This window comes from Platalea leucorodia (assembly GCF_965183815.1).
Source record: "Platalea leucorodia genome assembly, chromosome: 9".
Classification (NCBI taxonomy): Eukaryota; Metazoa; Chordata; class Aves; order Pelecaniformes; family Threskiornithidae; genus Platalea; species Platalea leucorodia.
Window position 1 is genome coordinate 14,960,939 of NC_138831.1, and position 19,666 is coordinate 14,980,604.

At 42.0% G+C, this 19,666-nt stretch overlaps 1 protein-coding gene across 2 annotated transcripts in view; it reads left to right on the forward strand.

Moving 5' to 3' along the window:
• GRM7 (glutamate metabotropic receptor 7) overlaps positions 1-19,666 on the forward strand; it is a gene marked incomplete at both ends in the record, with an annotated part of 312,840 nt that overhangs the window by 232,078 nt on the left and 61,096 nt on the right. For both annotated transcript variants that reach the window (XM_082321677.1, XM_082321678.1), the window contains one exon: positions 7,670-8,605. In XM_082321677.1, coding sequence (XP_082177803.1) covers positions 7,670-8,605 — 936 coding nt within the window. The remainder of the gene's footprint in view (positions 1-7,669; positions 8,606-19,666) is intronic.

Below are 19,666 nucleotides of genomic sequence, written 5' to 3' on the forward strand. Positions count from 1 at the left end.
GATAGATGACTGACCTCGAGTATTTCAGTTTAAGCATCCACAAGCTGCCCAGTGAAACACTGGTGCGCCAGCCCCAAAGGTGCTGGGGATGCAAACCCAGGCAGCAGCCCCAGGGCCGGTCCAACAGCATCCCCACATCTCCCAGCGCTGCGCAGGGTGCCGGGCTTCTTGCCCGCGGAGTAGCCCCATCCTTCTTGCACAGGAGTAACGGAGCAAGCCAGTCCTGCGTCTTCCAGAAGCTTTAAGGGAAGCTATTTTCTGCACACGTTCATACAGCACGTTGCACTGTGGGATCCCTGCCCACGCCGGGGCTTCCCAAGAGCTGTCACAACATTAATGAGAGGAAGAAACTGGAGTTGTGCAGTTCCTGGGTGAGACTGATCCTGGGGGCATTTTGCTCATTAATAGGTATCTGAATCAGCAGGTGTGAAGATGAGGGTCTGGCATTACGGGAATGTTGTCACGATTTCTTGACAATGTTTCTGATTTGTGCTGACAATGAAAATTTCAAAGTTTTTTGGCTGGAAGACTTTGAGAAGCGGTGAGTTTCCATCACCTTCAATTAGAAAGTTGTGATTTGCTTGTCCTGTGTGTGTTTATGGATAGGACACCGTTTGTTCCCACAGCAGTCAGTGTTACATTAGGGCAGAAACAAGAAGGGTAGCAGTAGGAGAAACCAGAACAAAAAATATATAAGGATGTTTAGCTTCTGTTTGTAAAGAAGATAGATTGGAGGGATTTAAGATAATTAATACAGCAGAGCAGGAAAACTTAGGAGATTTTGCTTTTCCTCTAAAGTAGCTTTCTTTTGAAGTGTCCCAAGACACCTAAAAACACTTGCTAGCACAAACGGCATTCTCCCTGGTGTCAGGAGGAAGGCAGTGCCAGGCTGATGCTCTGGCTTGCTGATGAAGTGTTCCTGTGGAACAGCACTGAAAGTAGGGAGAAGAAATAGCTGTCGCGAGGCAGGGATGAGCTGCAGAGCTCAGGACCAGATTTCAGATGCTCTGTGGGGAGCAGGGATGCCCGGCCTCTGCTGGGGCCACAGTATGCCTGTCCCAACAGAAATGCTCTTACAGCAGCTGGGGATCAGGTTTAGACACTGCTACCTCTGGGTTTTGGGGGCTGCTGGTTAACGTGTCCTACTTCTGCCCTGCACAGATCTTAAGAGCTGCTTTGAAGTAGCTGGATTTTGACTTTGATTTAAAACAAGAAAACTGAAAGAAAATGCAGAGGCAGGAGTCAACTCAGTCTTTACCTCATTTCGGGGTGCCGGGGTGTAACTGGGCCCAAACCTGTGCTGAGGGCACCCAGGGTAAGAGGATGACTCCCAAGCCATGGGGTGCGAGGGCGAGTGGAGCCGGGTCCTGTGGAGAGCCTGGGCTGGGACCACGGCTTTGATGCCCGCCAGGAGGGGAAGGGACCGGCAGCTTCCTGGAGCTGGTACTCTGTCACTGCGAAAACAATTATTCTGTTTAAATAGAGGTTTTGTAGTTTCTGGGGATTTTTTGTGCTATCCTGAGAATGCATTAAGCCTGCACTGCTCAGAATGCAGTGATTTGTTCATTACAAGCAAAACCCATTGGAATTTTTTGCCTCCATCACCTTGCAGGCCTTAAGCCTTGCAGCCCTTGCAGGCCTTAAGCCTTGTCTTAAGGCTTTTCTGTCAATCCCCTGCAGGCAGTGAAATTAAAACATGTTACAGTATGAGGTGAAACACGTTACTTGCAGTGTTTGGGCAAGTTATTGGGGTAGCTTTGCATCTTTCTCTGGTAGTTTGGCTTATCGTTGCTATTATCTGTTGAAGGGATTTTAGCTGATATTTTGCAGAAGACTCTGTTGACTGTGTGTTATTGACATATTCTTAGCTTAAAACCATTACCATGTTAAAGCCCTGGATTTAGAAACTAATTACAAGACATTAATAGCTAAGCCCTAAGAGCTAAGTCATGCAAATATTGCTGTCCATAAAGTTGAATATACAAAAACTGTTTGAACTGCTGACTTAGTAGCTGGAGTCTAAAAGCAATCTGTAAAGGTGGCAATAAATCTGAGCACAATCCTCCTCAATTGTTTTCTAATGTGTCTGTGAAATTAATGGCACAGTTGTTAACGAAAGTTGTATCAGGGAACGTGGCTATTTTTTCCCCGAGTAGGTTAATTATCACTAATGTAATTATTTTTGTACTGATTTTTATTTTAATCAAACATTGCATGAAACAATTTAGTTCAGAACAAATAGCTTATTACAGAAATGTTTGTGGTAGTGAGAAAAAAAGCAGTGATGTTTAAATTATACACATATATTGAGTTACTTTATTCGTTAAAATGAACAATTATGTTAGGCCTTATGAGACAGACTAAGCATTTCTTGTTAATGTTTGTTCTGTAGTGAACATAATGAGAATTTATATTGGAAATGGATCCCATCCCTCTAGCTTGAGGCATTTATGAACTGGGCGATATGTAGGAGTTGGGAGAGCTTGGGGAAAAAGAGTTAGAGTTAACCTCTAACCAAGATGGATGCTGCATTGGTCTGTGGTTGTGGGGAAGGAACTGGATCTGGGAGGGAGTTTTTTTCTTTTCTTTTTTGTAGTTTTTGTTTGTTTGTTTGCTTTTGGTTTTTGGTTTGTTATTTTTTTTTCCTCTGTACTGTGGTGGTAGGGCAAAACATAGTGTCCCACTGTAACACAGTGGCTCTACTGGATCCAAGTACCATGGAGCACGGCCAACTTTTCATCAGTTGTTTTGAATGTCCTACAATGAACCAGTTGTGGGGTTTTTTTCCCTTTATCAGATCAAATCATCAGTGGATGAACTATAATAGCATCAGTCTGCACATTATACTGTTGAAGATGTGCCAATTAACATGATGATAAGTGGGTAATGGGTGGATATGTGATTTTTCAAGACATGAGACACGTGTCTACAGCATCTAGTGCAGTCTAGATTTTGCATCCTTCCCCAATTTGGCGGAATTGCAATGGAGGAGTTCATTGTGCCCCTCAGTACTGACTTGGTCAAGTGCTAAGTTCAAGATGCAAAATTGTTGGATATCTGTGAGTACAGTGTGTCTGGCTACATCTGTAAGTGGTGTTGGTTTCGGAAATATAAATTCCCTAATCCTCTGTGCAAGATTTGTGTTAACTGTAAGAGTATTTTCTCATGATTTATGAAATGGTTTAATTACTGCTTTCTAGATTATGATTAGCATTTTCAGATAATCACTTTTTGATTATGGAATAAGAGTTTATTATATTTGCTTATAGAAATGTAGGATGTGTATGTATATAGCACTCTTCCTCCATGGATTTCAAAGATTTTGTAGGTCTTTGTTATAAATACAATTGACAGCACCTCCAGCTTATAGGTGGGGAAATGGAAGAAAAAAAAATACATGAAGTGCTTTGACCAAGTTGATCAAACTGACCTGGAGGCAGAGTCAGCAAAAGAGCATGAACCTCCTGAGTCCTGGATCTGCCATTTCTCTAGTTAATCTTATCATCTGTGTTTTTAATAGGTGTGGTTTAGTTTTGAATCTTGGCAGGTAAGGTTGATTGCATTTTGAAACAACAGTCTTGGAAATCATCATCCTCAAAACTATTTTTACTTCTGTCACATCTCTCCTTTAAAAACAGGATGTTATATGCAAGAAGTTTAGACTTGTCATAGCATTCTGCTGCCCTGTTTTCTGTGGTTTGTATCTCCAAATGCTGCTCAGATGTTCCCGCTGCTGGTTTGCCATCAGTGAGAGCTTGGGCAGTGGGCTGCGCCATGGCCGCGTCCCATGGACACGTTAAGAAAGAAGCGACGAAACCAGCGCTGTGGTTCCTGCCACTGAATGAAATGCCCTGCTATTTTGGTTTTGTTGAAGGTCCTCTTACAGTAGTTGTGGACAAAAGTTATTCTTGCTGTTTTATCAGGATTTTATGATCCCAATCCTGAAACTCTGAACTCAAAATCTTTAAGCAAGCAGTTTTGAGTTCATAGTGACTAAAAGTATTGGGAAAAAGTCATTGAATATAAACAAGTTTAGATTTAAGTAAATGCAAGAAATGGCTGAATATAACAATTACTTGCCACAATAGAAGTCTTTTTTAGATTCAGGTTTTCAAAAGCTAAATTATTTCAAGGAAACTGCAGTAAAAGCTGGAATAAGGAGGGAGGGGAAAAGGGGGACAGAAAAAAAGGACATCAGACACAATTATTAGATCCTAAAGCAGCTAAATACACAGATGAACATTTTATTGCTTTTGTTTGCATTTCTGAAAGGAGTTGTGACACAATAAGTTATTACAAAAACAAAAAATGTTTCAAAAATATCTTTTCTGAGTGGGTGTTGAAGAAAGAGTGATGCACTTCACTCATAAGAGAGAAGCAACAATATGTTTATCGATACAAAACAGCGATTTAACGAAGTTTGATAGTAAATGTGGCAGTGGTTTAACAAGATTCAATGGCAAGGTACACTTGATTATTTACTGCATAGAGGACAAGGTCAGACAAAACTGTTAGGGAGACCCTCCCATTGAGTCATGAGGTTCAGAGAGGACCCCCTTGCATTCTAAACTTGTTCCCTTAGAGGAGTCTAGGTACAGCTGGATCCAAACTTAGTCCCAGACTTGGTCAACAGTTCATGTCTAAAGGATTACATATGCGCAATCAGGTCTTTATATCACTTAGTTAAGATTACAAAGTTTCAGCGCACTTATTCACAATTCACTTACCGAGTATCTGACGCGATAAGGAATCTCTTAACCTCGAGCAGTAACCTTGAGAGGCGTCCCTACTCAAGGGGAGATCCTGGCATGCAGCCCGTTGCTGTGCAGGAGAGCTCAAAGGGCTCTTGGGCTGCTCACTGTTGATGGGGGCAAGATGATGGACTCATAGTCATATTTACATACTTACTGCAGATGTTAGTTTCTTCCAAATTTGGCTTGAGTCGGACATTGACCAGCACTGTGGTTAGGTGGACGCATTGCCATAAATTAGCCCTTGGCTATTGCGTGGTTACCTGCCTCCCCTGAATCCACTTTGAGCTGGATGCATCCATCATGACTAGATGCATCCATCGCAGCCACCACTGGTGGTTATCGCTTGAGCAGGGTTGTGGGTAAAGGTCAGTCAGGGAGCAGGGCACACTGTCACGTGGGAAAAGTGTCTCTAGCTTGACTCAGATTCTCATCTCCCAACACCAGGCTGTGGTACCAGGTGATTTATCTGACAGGCAGTTTTCATCATTAATTTTCTCGCCAGAAGCAGCAGAATGCTGCACATCTTTCTGAGGCCAGTGATACAGAGTTATCATGGTGTAGTCCCAGGAGACCAGAAAAAGGACTTTCCATAATTTTGCCTCATCTTCTATTTATCTCTTTACACACAGTATCTGCACAGAATAAAGTACCTTTAGGCTGTCCCAGCTACCCAGCAATGCCACGGAATACATTTGAGAATACGGAAATTCATCCTTTTATAATCATAAGGGGGGGCATATATGATAACACATTAATAATTCTGTGATTCTGTGAGATACTAGCATGCAGAAAATTGGTGAGAACCTTTTCATCACTGGGTCAAAATCCATGCAGTTAGGATGCCTTTCTCATTTCATATCAATGCATGCTGTAAAAAGGGCATCAAGTAACTTCTGTGTTTAATAGTTGTGATAGAAAATGGAGGCTTCAGACTTGATTAATGTGTCTCACTTTCTAGCTGTGCAGGTAAGTTATAGTTACCCTGTCTCAGTCTACTTTTTAAAAGGGCACGATACAAATCAGCGATTAAGAAGAGTAAAAGAAGATGCAAACTGTCAGTCAGTTGGTTTCTTAAGGAATTGTCATGAAATTTTTCACACCTGCTTTATGGGTCAGAAATCTTGGCCCTGGTTCTCTTTACTCACCATCTCTTTGGTTCTCTTTCCTGATAACATCTTTTGTCATGCCTCTGCAGCAAGTTACATTCATGTGTGCCAGCTTACTCCAGCTCTCTTGCAAGGCATAGACACAATCTAGGAATTCAACTCCAGGTTTGTAAAGGGCTTGCTAGCCTTTACTAGTTGGAGCAGTGACAAGAGTCGGGCATAGAAATGGATTTCCTGGCTCCTTGTAAGAGCTTCCAGTAAGACCAAACCACCATTTACCAGTGCAATTAGATGAGTCTTTGTATTCTCCTTTATCATCAGTATTCCTTTGGCTTCTGTAAGCTACATACCTTCAGCTCAGCGCAGCATGAAAGAAGCGTTCATGGATTTTTTTTTTTCCCCAGAATAAGTTGTGAATATTGAAGGTTAATGAAGTTTCTCAAGCAGTGGCAGGCCTCTAGAATATCTGTTATTGAGGGATTATTTTTATAACATTCACAGCAGAGGCTCTTGGTAGTATAGTATTTGAGTGTGTGACTTTAGGGTTTTTTTTTCAAATATATGAAATGAAGATGATACAGGATCTATTTTGAATTAAATTAGGAAAGTGGAACTTAATCCTTCAATTTAAGACTTGCAAACCCCAGTCTTCCTGTATACATTAATAATCAAGGCGGCTGATTCAAGAAACTCATCCTAGAATTTTTTACTGGTAGGGAAAATAGTGGAGCTTGTAAGCATTTAAGTAACCTAAAAAAAAAGTAGCTGAAATTTTGTTTTTAATAACACTTATTCACATCTATCCCAGGAGATCAGGTTTTATATTTGGAAAAGTCATACATACACACACACACAGGGCAGCTATTGGAGCCACTGAAATTTTGCTGGGCAGCTGAGGTGGTAATAGGTGCAATGAATTGGCAGTGGGAATGTCACGACCTTCCCAATGATTCTAGTCTGGACTATTTTGGGGAGGCTCCAACGCTAAACCTCCCTTGTTCTTGAAAACTTAGTTTAGTGGCTTTAGTCTGGAATATTTTGAAACTATTTGTAAGTCTAATTATCTGCAGTGCTTGGGAGCCTTTGGGCACATACTTTGGAGTTAGACTGCAGAACAAGTGAGACTTTCCATTTATTTAATATAATCATTTATAATTTGCATTCCCAGAAGCATGTATGGTATTTCAAAAGCAGAATGTGACTTTGAAATGAAATATTATCTAATTACTGCATTTTTCATTGATGACTATTTTCTTTGTCCTTCATATTTCTTACATGGCTCATATTGCAGATCTTGCCACGTTCTCACTGATTCCATGCCCTGTATAAGCCACATTTTCACCTCTTTTAAAATATTAACTTCGTCATTAGTAGTTCCAAGAAGGGAGGTCTCTTGTTCTGGTCTCGGTAAGAAGCCCCAAGCTCTAGATACATAGAAAGCAGTTTTGTGAATGTAATTCCTGCCTTCCCGCAAGCCATCACAATGTTCTTACTAATTTTCATGAAACAAGGAAGAAGTTTACACTCTACTGTTTTATCTGATGTTGTGTGTCATTCCACCAGAATTAACTACTAATAAAAATGAAAAATGAAGGCAGTAAATACAGTCATGCATTAGAGTCCCATGCGAAGACACTAGCATGTGTGGTTCCTGGTGCTTTTCCAGGAGGCTACCACATATAAAGTTTATCCATTTGTTTTTTCCCTGTTGTAGGTTCCCCCTTGGTCCTCCCCCCTTCCATTCCCACCCTGGTTGTCTGACAGTAACGTCTAAATAACCAGGCGCTTTCTATTTCACATGTCTTGTAGATTGATGAAATGCAGTGGGGCAAAGGAGTGCGTGAAGTCCCGTCCTCAGTCTGCAGCCTGCCTTGCAAGCCAGGAGAGAGGAAGAAGATGGTGAAAGGGATGCCGTGCTGCTGGCACTGTGAGCTTTGCGACGGCTATCAGTACCAGGCTGATGAGGTGACTTGTCTGCTCTGCTCATACAATGAGCGGCCCAACGAGAACCGAACGGGATGCCGTTCGATACCCATCGTCAAGCTGGAGTGGCACTCACCCTGGGCTGTGATACCCGTCTTCTTGGCTATGCTGGGAATTATTGCCACCATTTTTGTCATGGCAACGTTCATCAGATATAACGACACTCCCATTGTCCGGGCTTCTGGGAGGGAACTCAGCTACGTCCTGTTAACGGGGATATTTCTGTGCTACATAATCACATTTCTGATGATCGCCAAACCAAACGTTGCAGTGTGCTCCTTCCGGCGTATCTTCTTGGGCTTGGGGATGTGCATCAGCTATGCAGCCCTGTTAACTAAAACAAACCGCATCTACCGCATATTTGAACAGGGCAAAAAGTCAGTGACAGCACCTAGGCTTATAAGCCCCACATCACAACTGGCGATCACGTCGAGTTTGATATCTGTTCAGCTCCTGGGTGTCTTTATTTGGTTTGCAGTTGACCCACCCAACATCATCATAGATTATGATGAGCAGAAAACTATGAACCCTGATCAAGCCAGAGGAGTTCTCAAATGTGACATTACGGATCTACAAATCATTTGTTCCTTGGGTTATAGCATTCTTCTAATGGTTACGTGTACTGTGTATGCCATCAAGACTCGGGGTGTCCCAGAGAATTTTAATGAAGCTAAACCCATTGGATTCACTATGTACACTACCTGTATAGTATGGCTTGCCTTCATTCCAATATTTTTTGGCACTGCCCAGTCAGCCGAAAAGGTAGGTGAAAATGAACAAATGTGCATCTGATGTATCAGGATTCATTGCAGTTATAAATTACATACTGATGTTCAGCTTTACATAGATTTTAAAATGAGCTATCCAGTTAGCGCATTACTGAGACATGTGCAATATATAGCACTATTTTCCTTCATTTAACTGGCGGGCTATTCATTTGATAAACTGGCAAATGATCAATAGCAGTCGTATTAGCCATTAGTTTTATTGTTGCATCCATTTCAATTGTATCTTTTCAGTAGGATAAGTGGGAATTAGCTGTCATATTGTCCAGAAAGAGGCATCTCTTAACTAAATCATTTTGAATACAAGATGTAAGCAAAAAACTGTCAAAAAAATAGTGAAGTGGACTCCTGCACTTCTGGAGTTCAGAACTGAGGGCGGTGCTTAGTCTGATGAGTGCTGTGCTTCACAAATAGCAGCCTCAGGGCACATTTACACCACAGGGTAAATAGTCTGTCCTGAGCTCCAGCTGCTGAGACTAGACAGACAGTGCTATCTGTATTGGTTATTTTTAAACTAGCCCAGGCAAACTTAGCCGATAGCTCATGGCAAGGGTATAGCCAGAGTCCTGGAGTGAATGCCAGGTTGCTTCTCTTCATAAGTGAGGTCCACTTAAGCCCATGGAGTTCATTCACCAAAAGTGAGTCCAAAATATTACACTTACACAACTTAAGAAAAAGCATCCAAACGTTAGGATCTAATCCATTAGTTGGATTGTTACAAAAATTAATTATTGCAAAGCGCAATCAGACTCGATTAAAAGATTCCCATTGGCTTTAGTAGGCTTCAGATGCTGCAGAGGAGTCTGCAGTGTGTCTGTCACGGGGCTCAAGTGCACATCACTTCCATCCCATGCTCATAGCTGCTCAGGCAATGGCAACTGAAGAAGGGAGCTGGGCAGCTTTAGGGAAATACGCCCTGGCAATCAGAGCAGATGTGCATGCAAAGAGATGCAAAACTTGGTCAACTATGGGCTTTGTTGCCAACAGAAATCAGGTTTCAAGTGCTCTTTGTACATACATCAAATCAGCTCTGCTGAGGCCAGCAGGTAGCTGGGACCCCAACCCAGCGCGTTGCAGCTGATGCTGTGATGGTTTAGGTACAAACGTTAACAGCCTCTCTTTTGTCTCACACAAAGTAAGAAGCAGAAAGTCACTCCCTTCTTCCCATTACATTTATTGGTGAGGATGGTGACCTTGGAGAAAGAAGGCAATAAGCAGCCAGAGAACAATATGATTCATTTTCCAAAACATTGTCGGAAGGTCTATTGGCAAGAAAACACCTTTTCAGATTTGCACTTAAAGTATTTAGAAAGGGAGAACCTTAGTTGCTCTGTGTGTTTTGAGTAAACAGTATTCAAGGGGTGAAAAATTGATCTACTGTTACAATATGCAGGGCTAAATCAAACTGTGAGTGACTGAGCATTGCAACTTCAGTTACCTCCTGGGTCTTGGGCCCCTTCTGCATGTTGTTGTTACTGCCCAAGTGGCTCCAGCTAATGCTTGGTGACAAAGATCTGGTTTTACTTCTCTCTGAATCTTGTTTGGACATAGCTGAATTTCAGAGTGATTTGGCAAATACTTGCAAGCCTAGCCTTCAGGGAGAAATGAAAATACTAGGCTGTCCTGAACTGCTATCAGACTGTTTTACCCTCCCTAGCCCTGACCCCATCTACTTCCCCTGCCCAGAGGAAACCACTGTCATGTCTCCTTACCTGCGGAATTCTCCAGCTGAATCTAGGCATCACTGACCTCACCTCAAATGCTCTCCCACAGATCTTGCATGGATTTAGTAGCATACTGTCAGTTATCCCGACTTACTGAACCCAAACTTTCCTGTGCAGGAAAGAGCTTTGGCTTCTTGCTACTTTTTCCCCCCCTCTATTTTCATTTAACATTTGTTCTTTAATACAAGACTTGGGCAAGCTCACTGCTGTGGATAAAATTATTAAATCTTCTAAATGAGTGAGCAAATTTCAGATCCCAGCTAACACATCTTATTTTGTGCCAAGGATATCATGTCCGAATTTGCAGCTGTTAAACTTCTGGGTTATTGAAATAAAATTGCAGGAAGACAGCAGTGTTGTTGTTCAGGCAGGTCCATGTGTTGGCTACAAGTCTCTTCCATAGGAAGGTGCCTGTACCAGAGCTCTGTCCTTTGCAATTCAGGAGGTTGGTTGTACAGAAATTTGTAATTGTTTTGGCATCAGTTTGGCCGTGGAAGAGGGGATCGCCCAGGAGGATGCAGAGGTTATGGAGGTTTTCATGCATCATCTCGCCTCTGCAACGGGCTTTACAGGCAGCCATTGCATCCCTAAAGAGAATTAATTTCAACTGGAAAGGAGGTCTGCCAAGTCTTAGAGATGCTTCAAACACCTCTGCTCTCCCTGTCGAGGGAGAGATAAGAAACAGCATAAGCGGCTTTAAACACAGTTGGTCCCGTTTGTAACTTTGCTCTGATGCAGGGAGTACAGTGCAGCTTTTGTGCCCCTGCCTGGGAATGCTTTAGACCTGCAGGTGACCAAGATGAAGTGCTTTAAATTGTTCTCTGCGAAGATTTAACCGGGTGATAGAAAGACCCAAAGAATTTCAAAGGCTGCTGCCAGCATTGAAAATCATTTAGTAGCAAAAGCTTTAGGTTTCCATGTAGTCATAGGCCTGAATTACCCTGTACTTCTTTGAAAGCATAAGTTTTGTGTACAAATTCATGTAGGACAGCAAAAGAGATTATGATTAACTCGATTTCACGCAGGGCACAGAAGAGGATACAGGGCAAAGTAAACAGCCCTTCTCTTTGCTGTGCTCCAGCCAAGGGGAGCATCCCATGCCGCTGCACAGAGCCAGTGGCACCAGCTGCTTCTCCTTGCGGCAGCCCCAGGGCAGCCATGGCAGGGGAGCGTTCGGGACAGGGGACCTCAGTATCTGCTGGCTGTCACAGGCAAAACTCCTCACATGCTGCTGGGGCTTATTGCAGTTCCTTGGACTGAAAGCTGCTATGTTTTGTCCAACAAACCGTCTGGTGTGATCATACCTGCACAATGGGCATGCAACATGCATGAAAGCACTTATGTATAGTCCCTATAGATGGTCCATCTGGCTCCCCCAGCCTATAAGCGTTGGAAGACATTGGCTGTAGCACATTTGACCAGTACGCTGTGCCATGTCTGAGTGCTATACCTATGGCTCTGCTGCTGGGGCATTTTTCCCCCATCTGCTCTACACAGAGATTAAGCTGCAGTAGCTTTGCTGCTTTGCTTTCTTTTCTGTCTCTCTTTTTTTGAGTGGGGGTGAGGGGGTTGTACTTTTTTGTGATTGCTAGTGATTTCCTGTCAGATATTTTCTCTGGAATATATTGTGTTTAAGCTTAGCCACACAGGTCTTTGCCGAAATGGAAATTGCACCCAGTAAAAATCTCATGCAACACAATCTTTTAAACTGAGAAATGGTGTTATATATAATGTTGTGATTTTCATTGTATGGATTTATTTTATTTTATCAATAAATACAAGCATAGTGTTGTTTGGTAGAAAGCATATTGAAAATACCTGCCTTGTTCAGTGTAGAAAATAACAACAACAACAACAACAAAAAGAACTAGTAGTATGCTGCAAGTAATTCATAAAAAGCAAATAATTCAAGCAGTAGCATTTGCAGCAGACTCGGGGGAGGCGGTGTGGTTTGAGGAGGGCCAGATATCAGAGTTTGTGCTATAGGATGGACATAAAACATTCAGTGTATGGGCGGTGGCACATGGAAAAAGCAAATTCCTGACCTTTTTACAGCTTGCATTTACTAAGCCAATTTCTTCGTCCACTATCTAAAAATCCAGAAGACACGTGGTCAGTTGTAATTTATAGGCTTAGTTTGGCAATGCAGCATGTAGTTTCCTAGTGGGCATTGAATATCGTTGTCCTTACCATGTTTCACCTTCTTTGAGTTTCTTCGGCTTTGATGCGATGGTCACATAGCCATTGCCCCATACCTGGGAATCACTGCTGTTTTCTAGGTTTTGGAGGTTATGTTTTGGGGTGGGGTTTTTGTGTGTGTGTGTGTTTTCCTATAACTATTAGTTTATATTCTAAAATGTGTATGTAACCTTTGAGGACCAGGACACAGTACTGGGGACTGGAATCGTGCCATATCTTTGCTCAGAAAGATCCTTCCTTTTGTATGTATTTGGTAGAAAGCCACTAGATGTAGAGAGGAGTTCCTACACAGAAGAGGGGGTCAGTTACTGTTCAACTCTGAGCAGCTCCTAACGATTAAAACCGTCATCAGTTGAAGGGTCAGTGGGTTTTTGGGGTTGAGGACAGGGAATGGTGTCCATTGCTGCCTGCTGCCCAGCTCCTGCCTTGGTGTTGCTCAGCTCGTTAACCCACACATTTGGAGAGGGACTGTAGGGATGAAACGCTGCTTTTACACTCCTGGTGTAATTGTTTTTGACAACAAAACTGTTTTAAATTCTCCGTGGATATGTTGGTATCTTATCAGAAACAAAGTGGCCTCAAAGAGCTGTTAAACCAATTATAAGAGTCATAGCTCCAGGGCACAGTCAATACAAAGTGGCACTTGAAAAGAGCACAGATTGCTCTGTAAGGTCAGGCAAAGGACAGCTAAATCAATAAGCCAAATTGAGTCAAAATTTTAGAGTACAAAAGTGAAAGGATGGGAAGGGATGCAGGTGGTGTGGGAATGCATCCTGCGGGAAGCTGCACCTCACACCCTGCCCTGCACAGCCCTGCACTGGAGATTAATTAGTCCCTGCAGCCTCTTCGTTGGTTGTGCATCCACTTCTACTTTGATTATCTGTTTCTGATTTTAACTCATTTCCAGAGGCCGGGCACTGCAGTAGCGGATTGCCAGGGCTGACGGGAGCCAGCAGTTTGGGGCCAAGTCCCCCTGCCCTGTCCCTGTGTGTGGCACAGGGAGCTCTGCCGTGGTCCACCTTTGGCAGTGCCTCAGGACCCCAGGCTTGCACCGCTGCCGAGGGATGCTGCGGCTCGCTGCTGTGTTTGCTCCTTCCATGGCAAGGCTGTTCCCTGGCAGTGTGCTCCTGCTTGAGCGATGTTTCAGGAGACGCATTTGAGATTAACCTGGTTTCACGAAGTCACGTTTTCATTTCTTGATTTTTTTTGTTTTTATTGTTCTCCTTTTACAGATGCTCTAAAGAACAACAGCATGGCAGAGCATGTCATATGCTGTAACACATGTTGGAAAAATCACTTCGTAGGTGGCAATAATAGTTTGCTTTTTTATTATTAGTCTCTCTTGTAATGTAAATATTTTTAAAACATACACTTGCAGATTTCCAGAGGCAATACTTTCATGGTAAAAGCAAGTGAAGGGGAAAAAGCATCCGTGGTCAAATCAATGTGATATGTAGAGTTCTTAAAATACTGGTTTGCTTTTTCTGTAAATAAAAGTCAATTTATTGCTAGGAAAAACAATACTTTTCAACACTTGTTATTACCATTTTTTTAACCTTTGTCATGTAACATAGTTGTATTTATGATTAAATGAATATTAAAGGATGGCTGAGACAGGTGGATAGAAGTACACCTCCCAGACCTGTGCATGGCATCCTCAGTCAGTGCCTTCAGCAGTAATATGGACAGAAACTCGCCTTCATTGTCCTCTGACAGAGCCAACACAAAGCAGCTTTGTCCATAAGGCTATCTGTCTGGCAGTGTGTCCCCGACCCTAGCATCCCTGCTCACCGGCACTTGGTGGCAAGTGGTAAAGACAGTCAGCAGAGCCTCTTCACAGTCTGGCAGCAAAGCCTAAAGAAGCAGTAGCCTTCCTGGAGGTCCTTCATCCCTCCTCTTCTCCTTGTCTGCAGGAGACTCTTCTAGAAAGGTAGCTGAGGTAAAAAGCACATCCCGAATTTAAAGTAAGCCTTTGGAAATAATCTCTTCTTTTAAAAAATTTTGCACAGGAAGGATGCGATAGGAGACTACAGAAACGTTAAATTTGGGTATATTGGTGGTGGTGGCATACGGAGATTAATAGGGCAGGAGAAATTACCTATGGGTCTGTGTTAAATAGCCTTGGTTAGGGTGGTTTTTTTCTTGCCAGTGTGTTCTCCCTTTCTTCTAACAATGTTCAGCTCTAATTATGAAGGCCTATGAGATCACAAGCTATTTTCTTCTCCTACAGTTGTTTAGTATTATCATATATATTTATATACTGTTGCTTAAATTAAATTTTCTGAATCTCTAGCATGTAATACTGAAAAATTAGATCCCTTTAATGGCAAACCTGAACATCAATCTGCTTTATGTATCAGGCATGCCAGAATCCACTTGGGTACTTCGCTTGCCCAAAACCTAATGCTGCTTTGCATTACTGTACAAGTGTGTTTGGCATTTTACTCAGACTGATGGCGTCCCTTATTAGTATGTACAGATGTGTGGCCTCCTGTGAGCGTGCTCTTCAGATTTTGAAGGAGGAATGCAATTTGGAAACTTGCCAGAGCTATAACCATTAGATTAAAAGAAATCATTGTCTCCGCAGGTTTGAAGTCCGTATCTGTACTCTTTAACTGTGTACAGATGTAGTTGTGTATGTTGAATATTCCCCTAAGATCTTATTTTCTCAAATTATGTCATTGAACTAATATAGAGGGATATGTCATCACCATATTTTTATGTTTCACAGAGATTTTATTGCCTCGTAGCTGTGATTACTTTTATTTAGTAATTGCTAAGATTAAAATAATACATTTCTGGGGATGTCTACAAGCTAGTAATAACTGTCAACAAGCTCCTAAATATATTCTCCAAATGGGATTTTTTCTTGACATATTTTCAGGACTTTTTTCAAGTTAAAAAAGTTATAATCATGACTCTGAATGAGTGATGATGGTTTCTCAGCCAGCGTGGTCTTCCTGCTTGGGAGCTTTTTTTGTCCTGGAATGAAGAGAAATGGGGAAAAGTTGACCATGCAGTCATCAGTTTCCATCATCTTATTTTTGCATCCAGATTGCACAAACCCTTGGTTGTAGGGTTGGTTTTTTTTTAATTGTAATACAACCACTATGAAATTTGAAGTCCTTAATCCCATCTACTTTTCCACCTTCCTTCTTGTTTCTCTGTTTTTATAATGCCCATTTTATTCAAATCAATAAACAGGGTAAGTCAGGTATATTTGGCAGCAACATTTTTACTTATTGTGTTGAATGTTACATAAATACTATAATTTGAAGGCACATGCAAAGTGGGTTCTTATTCAGATTAAATAATGTCACATTAACATGGTAGCACTTCAGTATATGGTCTGGTTTTTGGTGAAACTAAGTTACTCTGCAATTCTCTGTAACACAAATTCCAATTAACCAGGTAGGACACACATTTATTTTCTCCCCTGGGAAGGCTTGAGATGACAGTTGCTATAGCAACTGTACATATGTGGATTTTGGAGTTATAAGGATTTTAATGCAACATTTGTTGGAGTTGTATACTGTTGGATGGTTGAGAAAATCAGGCTTTGAGGCTCACAGGGAATGTGACTTTCAATCTACCATAATCTGGGGCTCATGCAAGGACAGTCATGAAGTGCAGCTTTCGTTTAAAGAAACATTCTAGTAATAGTACCTGCATAAAACTCATTAACCACAAATATTAATTTCTCTCATTGATATGCTTTCCGTTCACCTTCATTATCTTAGGGATCTGCATGTTCAGATGCTGAAGTTCTTAATTTTATCCAGCCTCAAGACTGTATCCCTGAGAAAACCACGGAATATAATGATCTGACATTAGAATTGTCCTGAGACAAGCCTGAACTGAAAAGCAGCTCTACTTAATTTCAGTTAAGGCCCTCCAGGCTAGAGCTGTAAGGTCTGGAGATCCTCCAAGAAAAGAGTATACAATAAAGGGCACTTTTGTGGAGTATTGGGCTATTGACAGTGAGTACATAGTGTTTCATTTTAATTGAGAAAAAATTAAATGTTCTTTGAAATCTAAAAATGAAATAATCAGTAGAATTTTTTTTGTGATATCCTTTATTACAAAAATGATCCTGGTGGCCTATATTTTTATCAACATGTATAAGAACACTACTGTAAAAGTATATTCATCTTATGAATACCTTTAAGTGTTTATAGAGTTTCAAAGTTAATTTTTGTAGAACTAATCAAAAATCTTAAACATATAACTTCTCGGTAAAGTTCTCTATAAGATTTATTTTATTACCTTCTGCATTCATTTTGTCTTCCAATGGAAAAGGATGCTGTTACTAGTCAAAAAATAGCACAAAAGGCTTGTAATGTGTCACTACTACTAATGATTTAACCCTTAAAAAAATAAAAATCAGTATTTACATACACATCATTGAAGCAGTAAGTGCTACAGGAATTTTGAGTTCTGGAGTCGTTGGTCTTTTGCCACACACTTGTTTCTCTCTCCCTGGTGTTTTGGTGGGAGGTTTCTTCCCTTAAAAAACAGACATTCATAGACCCACCACTTACTGAGTATAGCTGGCTTATGGCCTTTAGCAGCTGCTTTTAAGAACTCCTATGGGAGAGTACAGCTCAGGAAAAATATAATACTACTGACTGGATTGCTTCACAGTTTACTAATCATTTCAGGGATTAGATGGCCTCGTCAGGAATACCTGCCCCCATCTCCCTCTGCTTAGTAGGCTGCTGGGGGGGGGGGGGGGGGGAAGGGAAAAAAAAAATACAGAAGTGAAGCAAAATTATAGTGGCCTAAACTTGGGCACCTGGGATTTCTGGATATACCATACCCTAACAAACACTTAAGTATAGCAGAGAGAAGTGTGGTTATTTGTCAGTTCTATTTGATGTGACAGGAAATGGCTTAGGGCTCAAGAAGAGAAAGCCAAATTAAAGCTTAGATAGAAAAAGTTGTTAGACTGGTTGATGCCAAAAAGGATGGGAGATTGATACTGCCAGTGCCCTGCTCTCCCCTCTGCGGGTCGAGGCTGGGGGATGATTGAGTGTTTGCTGCTCAGGTTGGTGATCCAGAGGCTGCTGTGACATGATGTTGTACCTGCTCCCGTGGAGGACGAGCGTGACTCTCATTAGCAGAAGATGGATCGGGTGAAGGCTGTTCAGCTCCGAGATTCATGATTCTATCATGGAAGATAGATTTACTTCTGTGTGGTGGTTGTATTTTTAAGAAAACTTGAAGCTATTTTACTTCATGGCTATGCAGGATATGCCTGAGGCAACATCTCTAGAAAAGACAGGCTGGTTTATAATTTCATTGCGTCGTCTCAAGCTTTAAATGTACCTTCCTGCTTGCCACAGGAGAGTTGTGCATGGAAAGCAAAGAGCGTGGATTTGTCTTTCTGCACAGCTGCCCATGCCCCGATGTGTCAGCCTGTGTCCCATGCCGCAGGAGAACGTGCTGGTCCCTGCAGGGCCAGCCACTGGCTGGCTGTCCTATGGGTGCTCTGGGGTGTAGAGCATAGCCTGGTGACGTCTGCCCTGCCTGTCTCTGTCTGGGTCGGGACTCAGGGGACACTAATTCCTTAGCTATGTAAAGTCCTGAGTGCTTTTCTGCAAAATAGTCAGCAGCTTTGCATTGCACCGAGCGCAATCCTTCTGCTGCAACTGCGAGCTGCGCTTCCATTCTGCTTTACCCAACATTCAGAGGTGGATGTAAAAACATCTCATGTATACCAACAAATCACTGCCTGCAGTGCAGATGTCTCCTAGGCAGTGGGCTAGAGGTGCCGTATGCAGGACTTGCCGCAAGCAGTTGTCTTGCTGCCGTCCCGGGGCACTCGCATCCGTCAGAGGTGGGAGCACGGAGAGCTGCTCCACTGGAGAGCTCCGACCAGGAAATTCCCATGGGCAGGTGAAACTGTCGCTCTTTCTGCTTAGACACAAGCTCTGAGGTGCCCGTGAGGCATTGCACAAGTGAAGCTGGGTAGCTGGGGTCTTTGCAGACAGCAACAGAAAAAAAAGGAGCAATTGTGTAAGAAACAGAACCTGACTCTGGGACATCCAAATGCAATCTCATTTACACTGATGGAACTGCATTTCTATACACCAGATTTGACACTCACTGTTTCAAAAGAGCTTTGAATCACTTTTGTAAAGTATTAAATATTTCCTTAAGTTTTGCTACTCTCTGAAGTGAGACTAAAATGGTACATTAATACGTGTTGCCATGAAACTTCTTGTAATTGCATTTCTATGCTGGGTAGAAAACAATGAGTGGTGGGAAAATATGTCTGTATATTTAAATGTGTTTTAAAAGCTTTAATTTTCACTTATTTCTGGAACTATATAATGATTCTGGATTTGTATAATGTTCAGCAAGGCAAAGATTGGAGTGTTTCAGAAATGAATACAATAATAACATTAATAACAGTTCCTTGCATGCAGAAGAAACCTAAAGCATTTTACAGATGGATTTAAAAACTGCAAGTTAGAAGCATCGTATCAGCTGGTATGTAGCAATTTTAGCAGCACTCAGAAATACAGTTTAAGGCGGGCAGGTGTGTGTAATTCTGTGTAAATTCTTAGGCTGTGTTCTTCACCAGGGTATGCTGAGTGCCCTCCGGGATTGCATTAACCACGTTAATAGCAGCATCATCAAGTGGGGAAGATTGGGCAGTTCAAACTGGGCAGAAAATAATCACCCAGGATTTGGCCAGGGTGTGGGAGTTGACACTTACGCTCTTCAAAGAGGCATCTTTAGTGACTGGAAGAATGAAGGCATTTTGGTGATAAATATATTACCCACAATGCCGCATCATATTGCCAAGTCAGGACTCTTCTGGAAGAGGGATTTCTACCTGCACTTTATCCTGTCTGGGAGATCTCCCATCCAAGCACCTGACTGTGTTCAGCACCTTCTAAGTTCAGCCAAGCCAGTAACAGACTGTAGGACTGCTAAAATTGCAGGTCTATGTTGTCTCTATTGTCAAGGCAGGTATTTAAAGCTAGGTAACAGGAAAAAGTGCGTACTCTGGGTGAAATAAGAGATGATTAGAGTAATTAGATCCTCCTCAGAAGACCATAAATTAATGGTGATTATGATTCTTGAAACAACAGAAGCATAAGGTA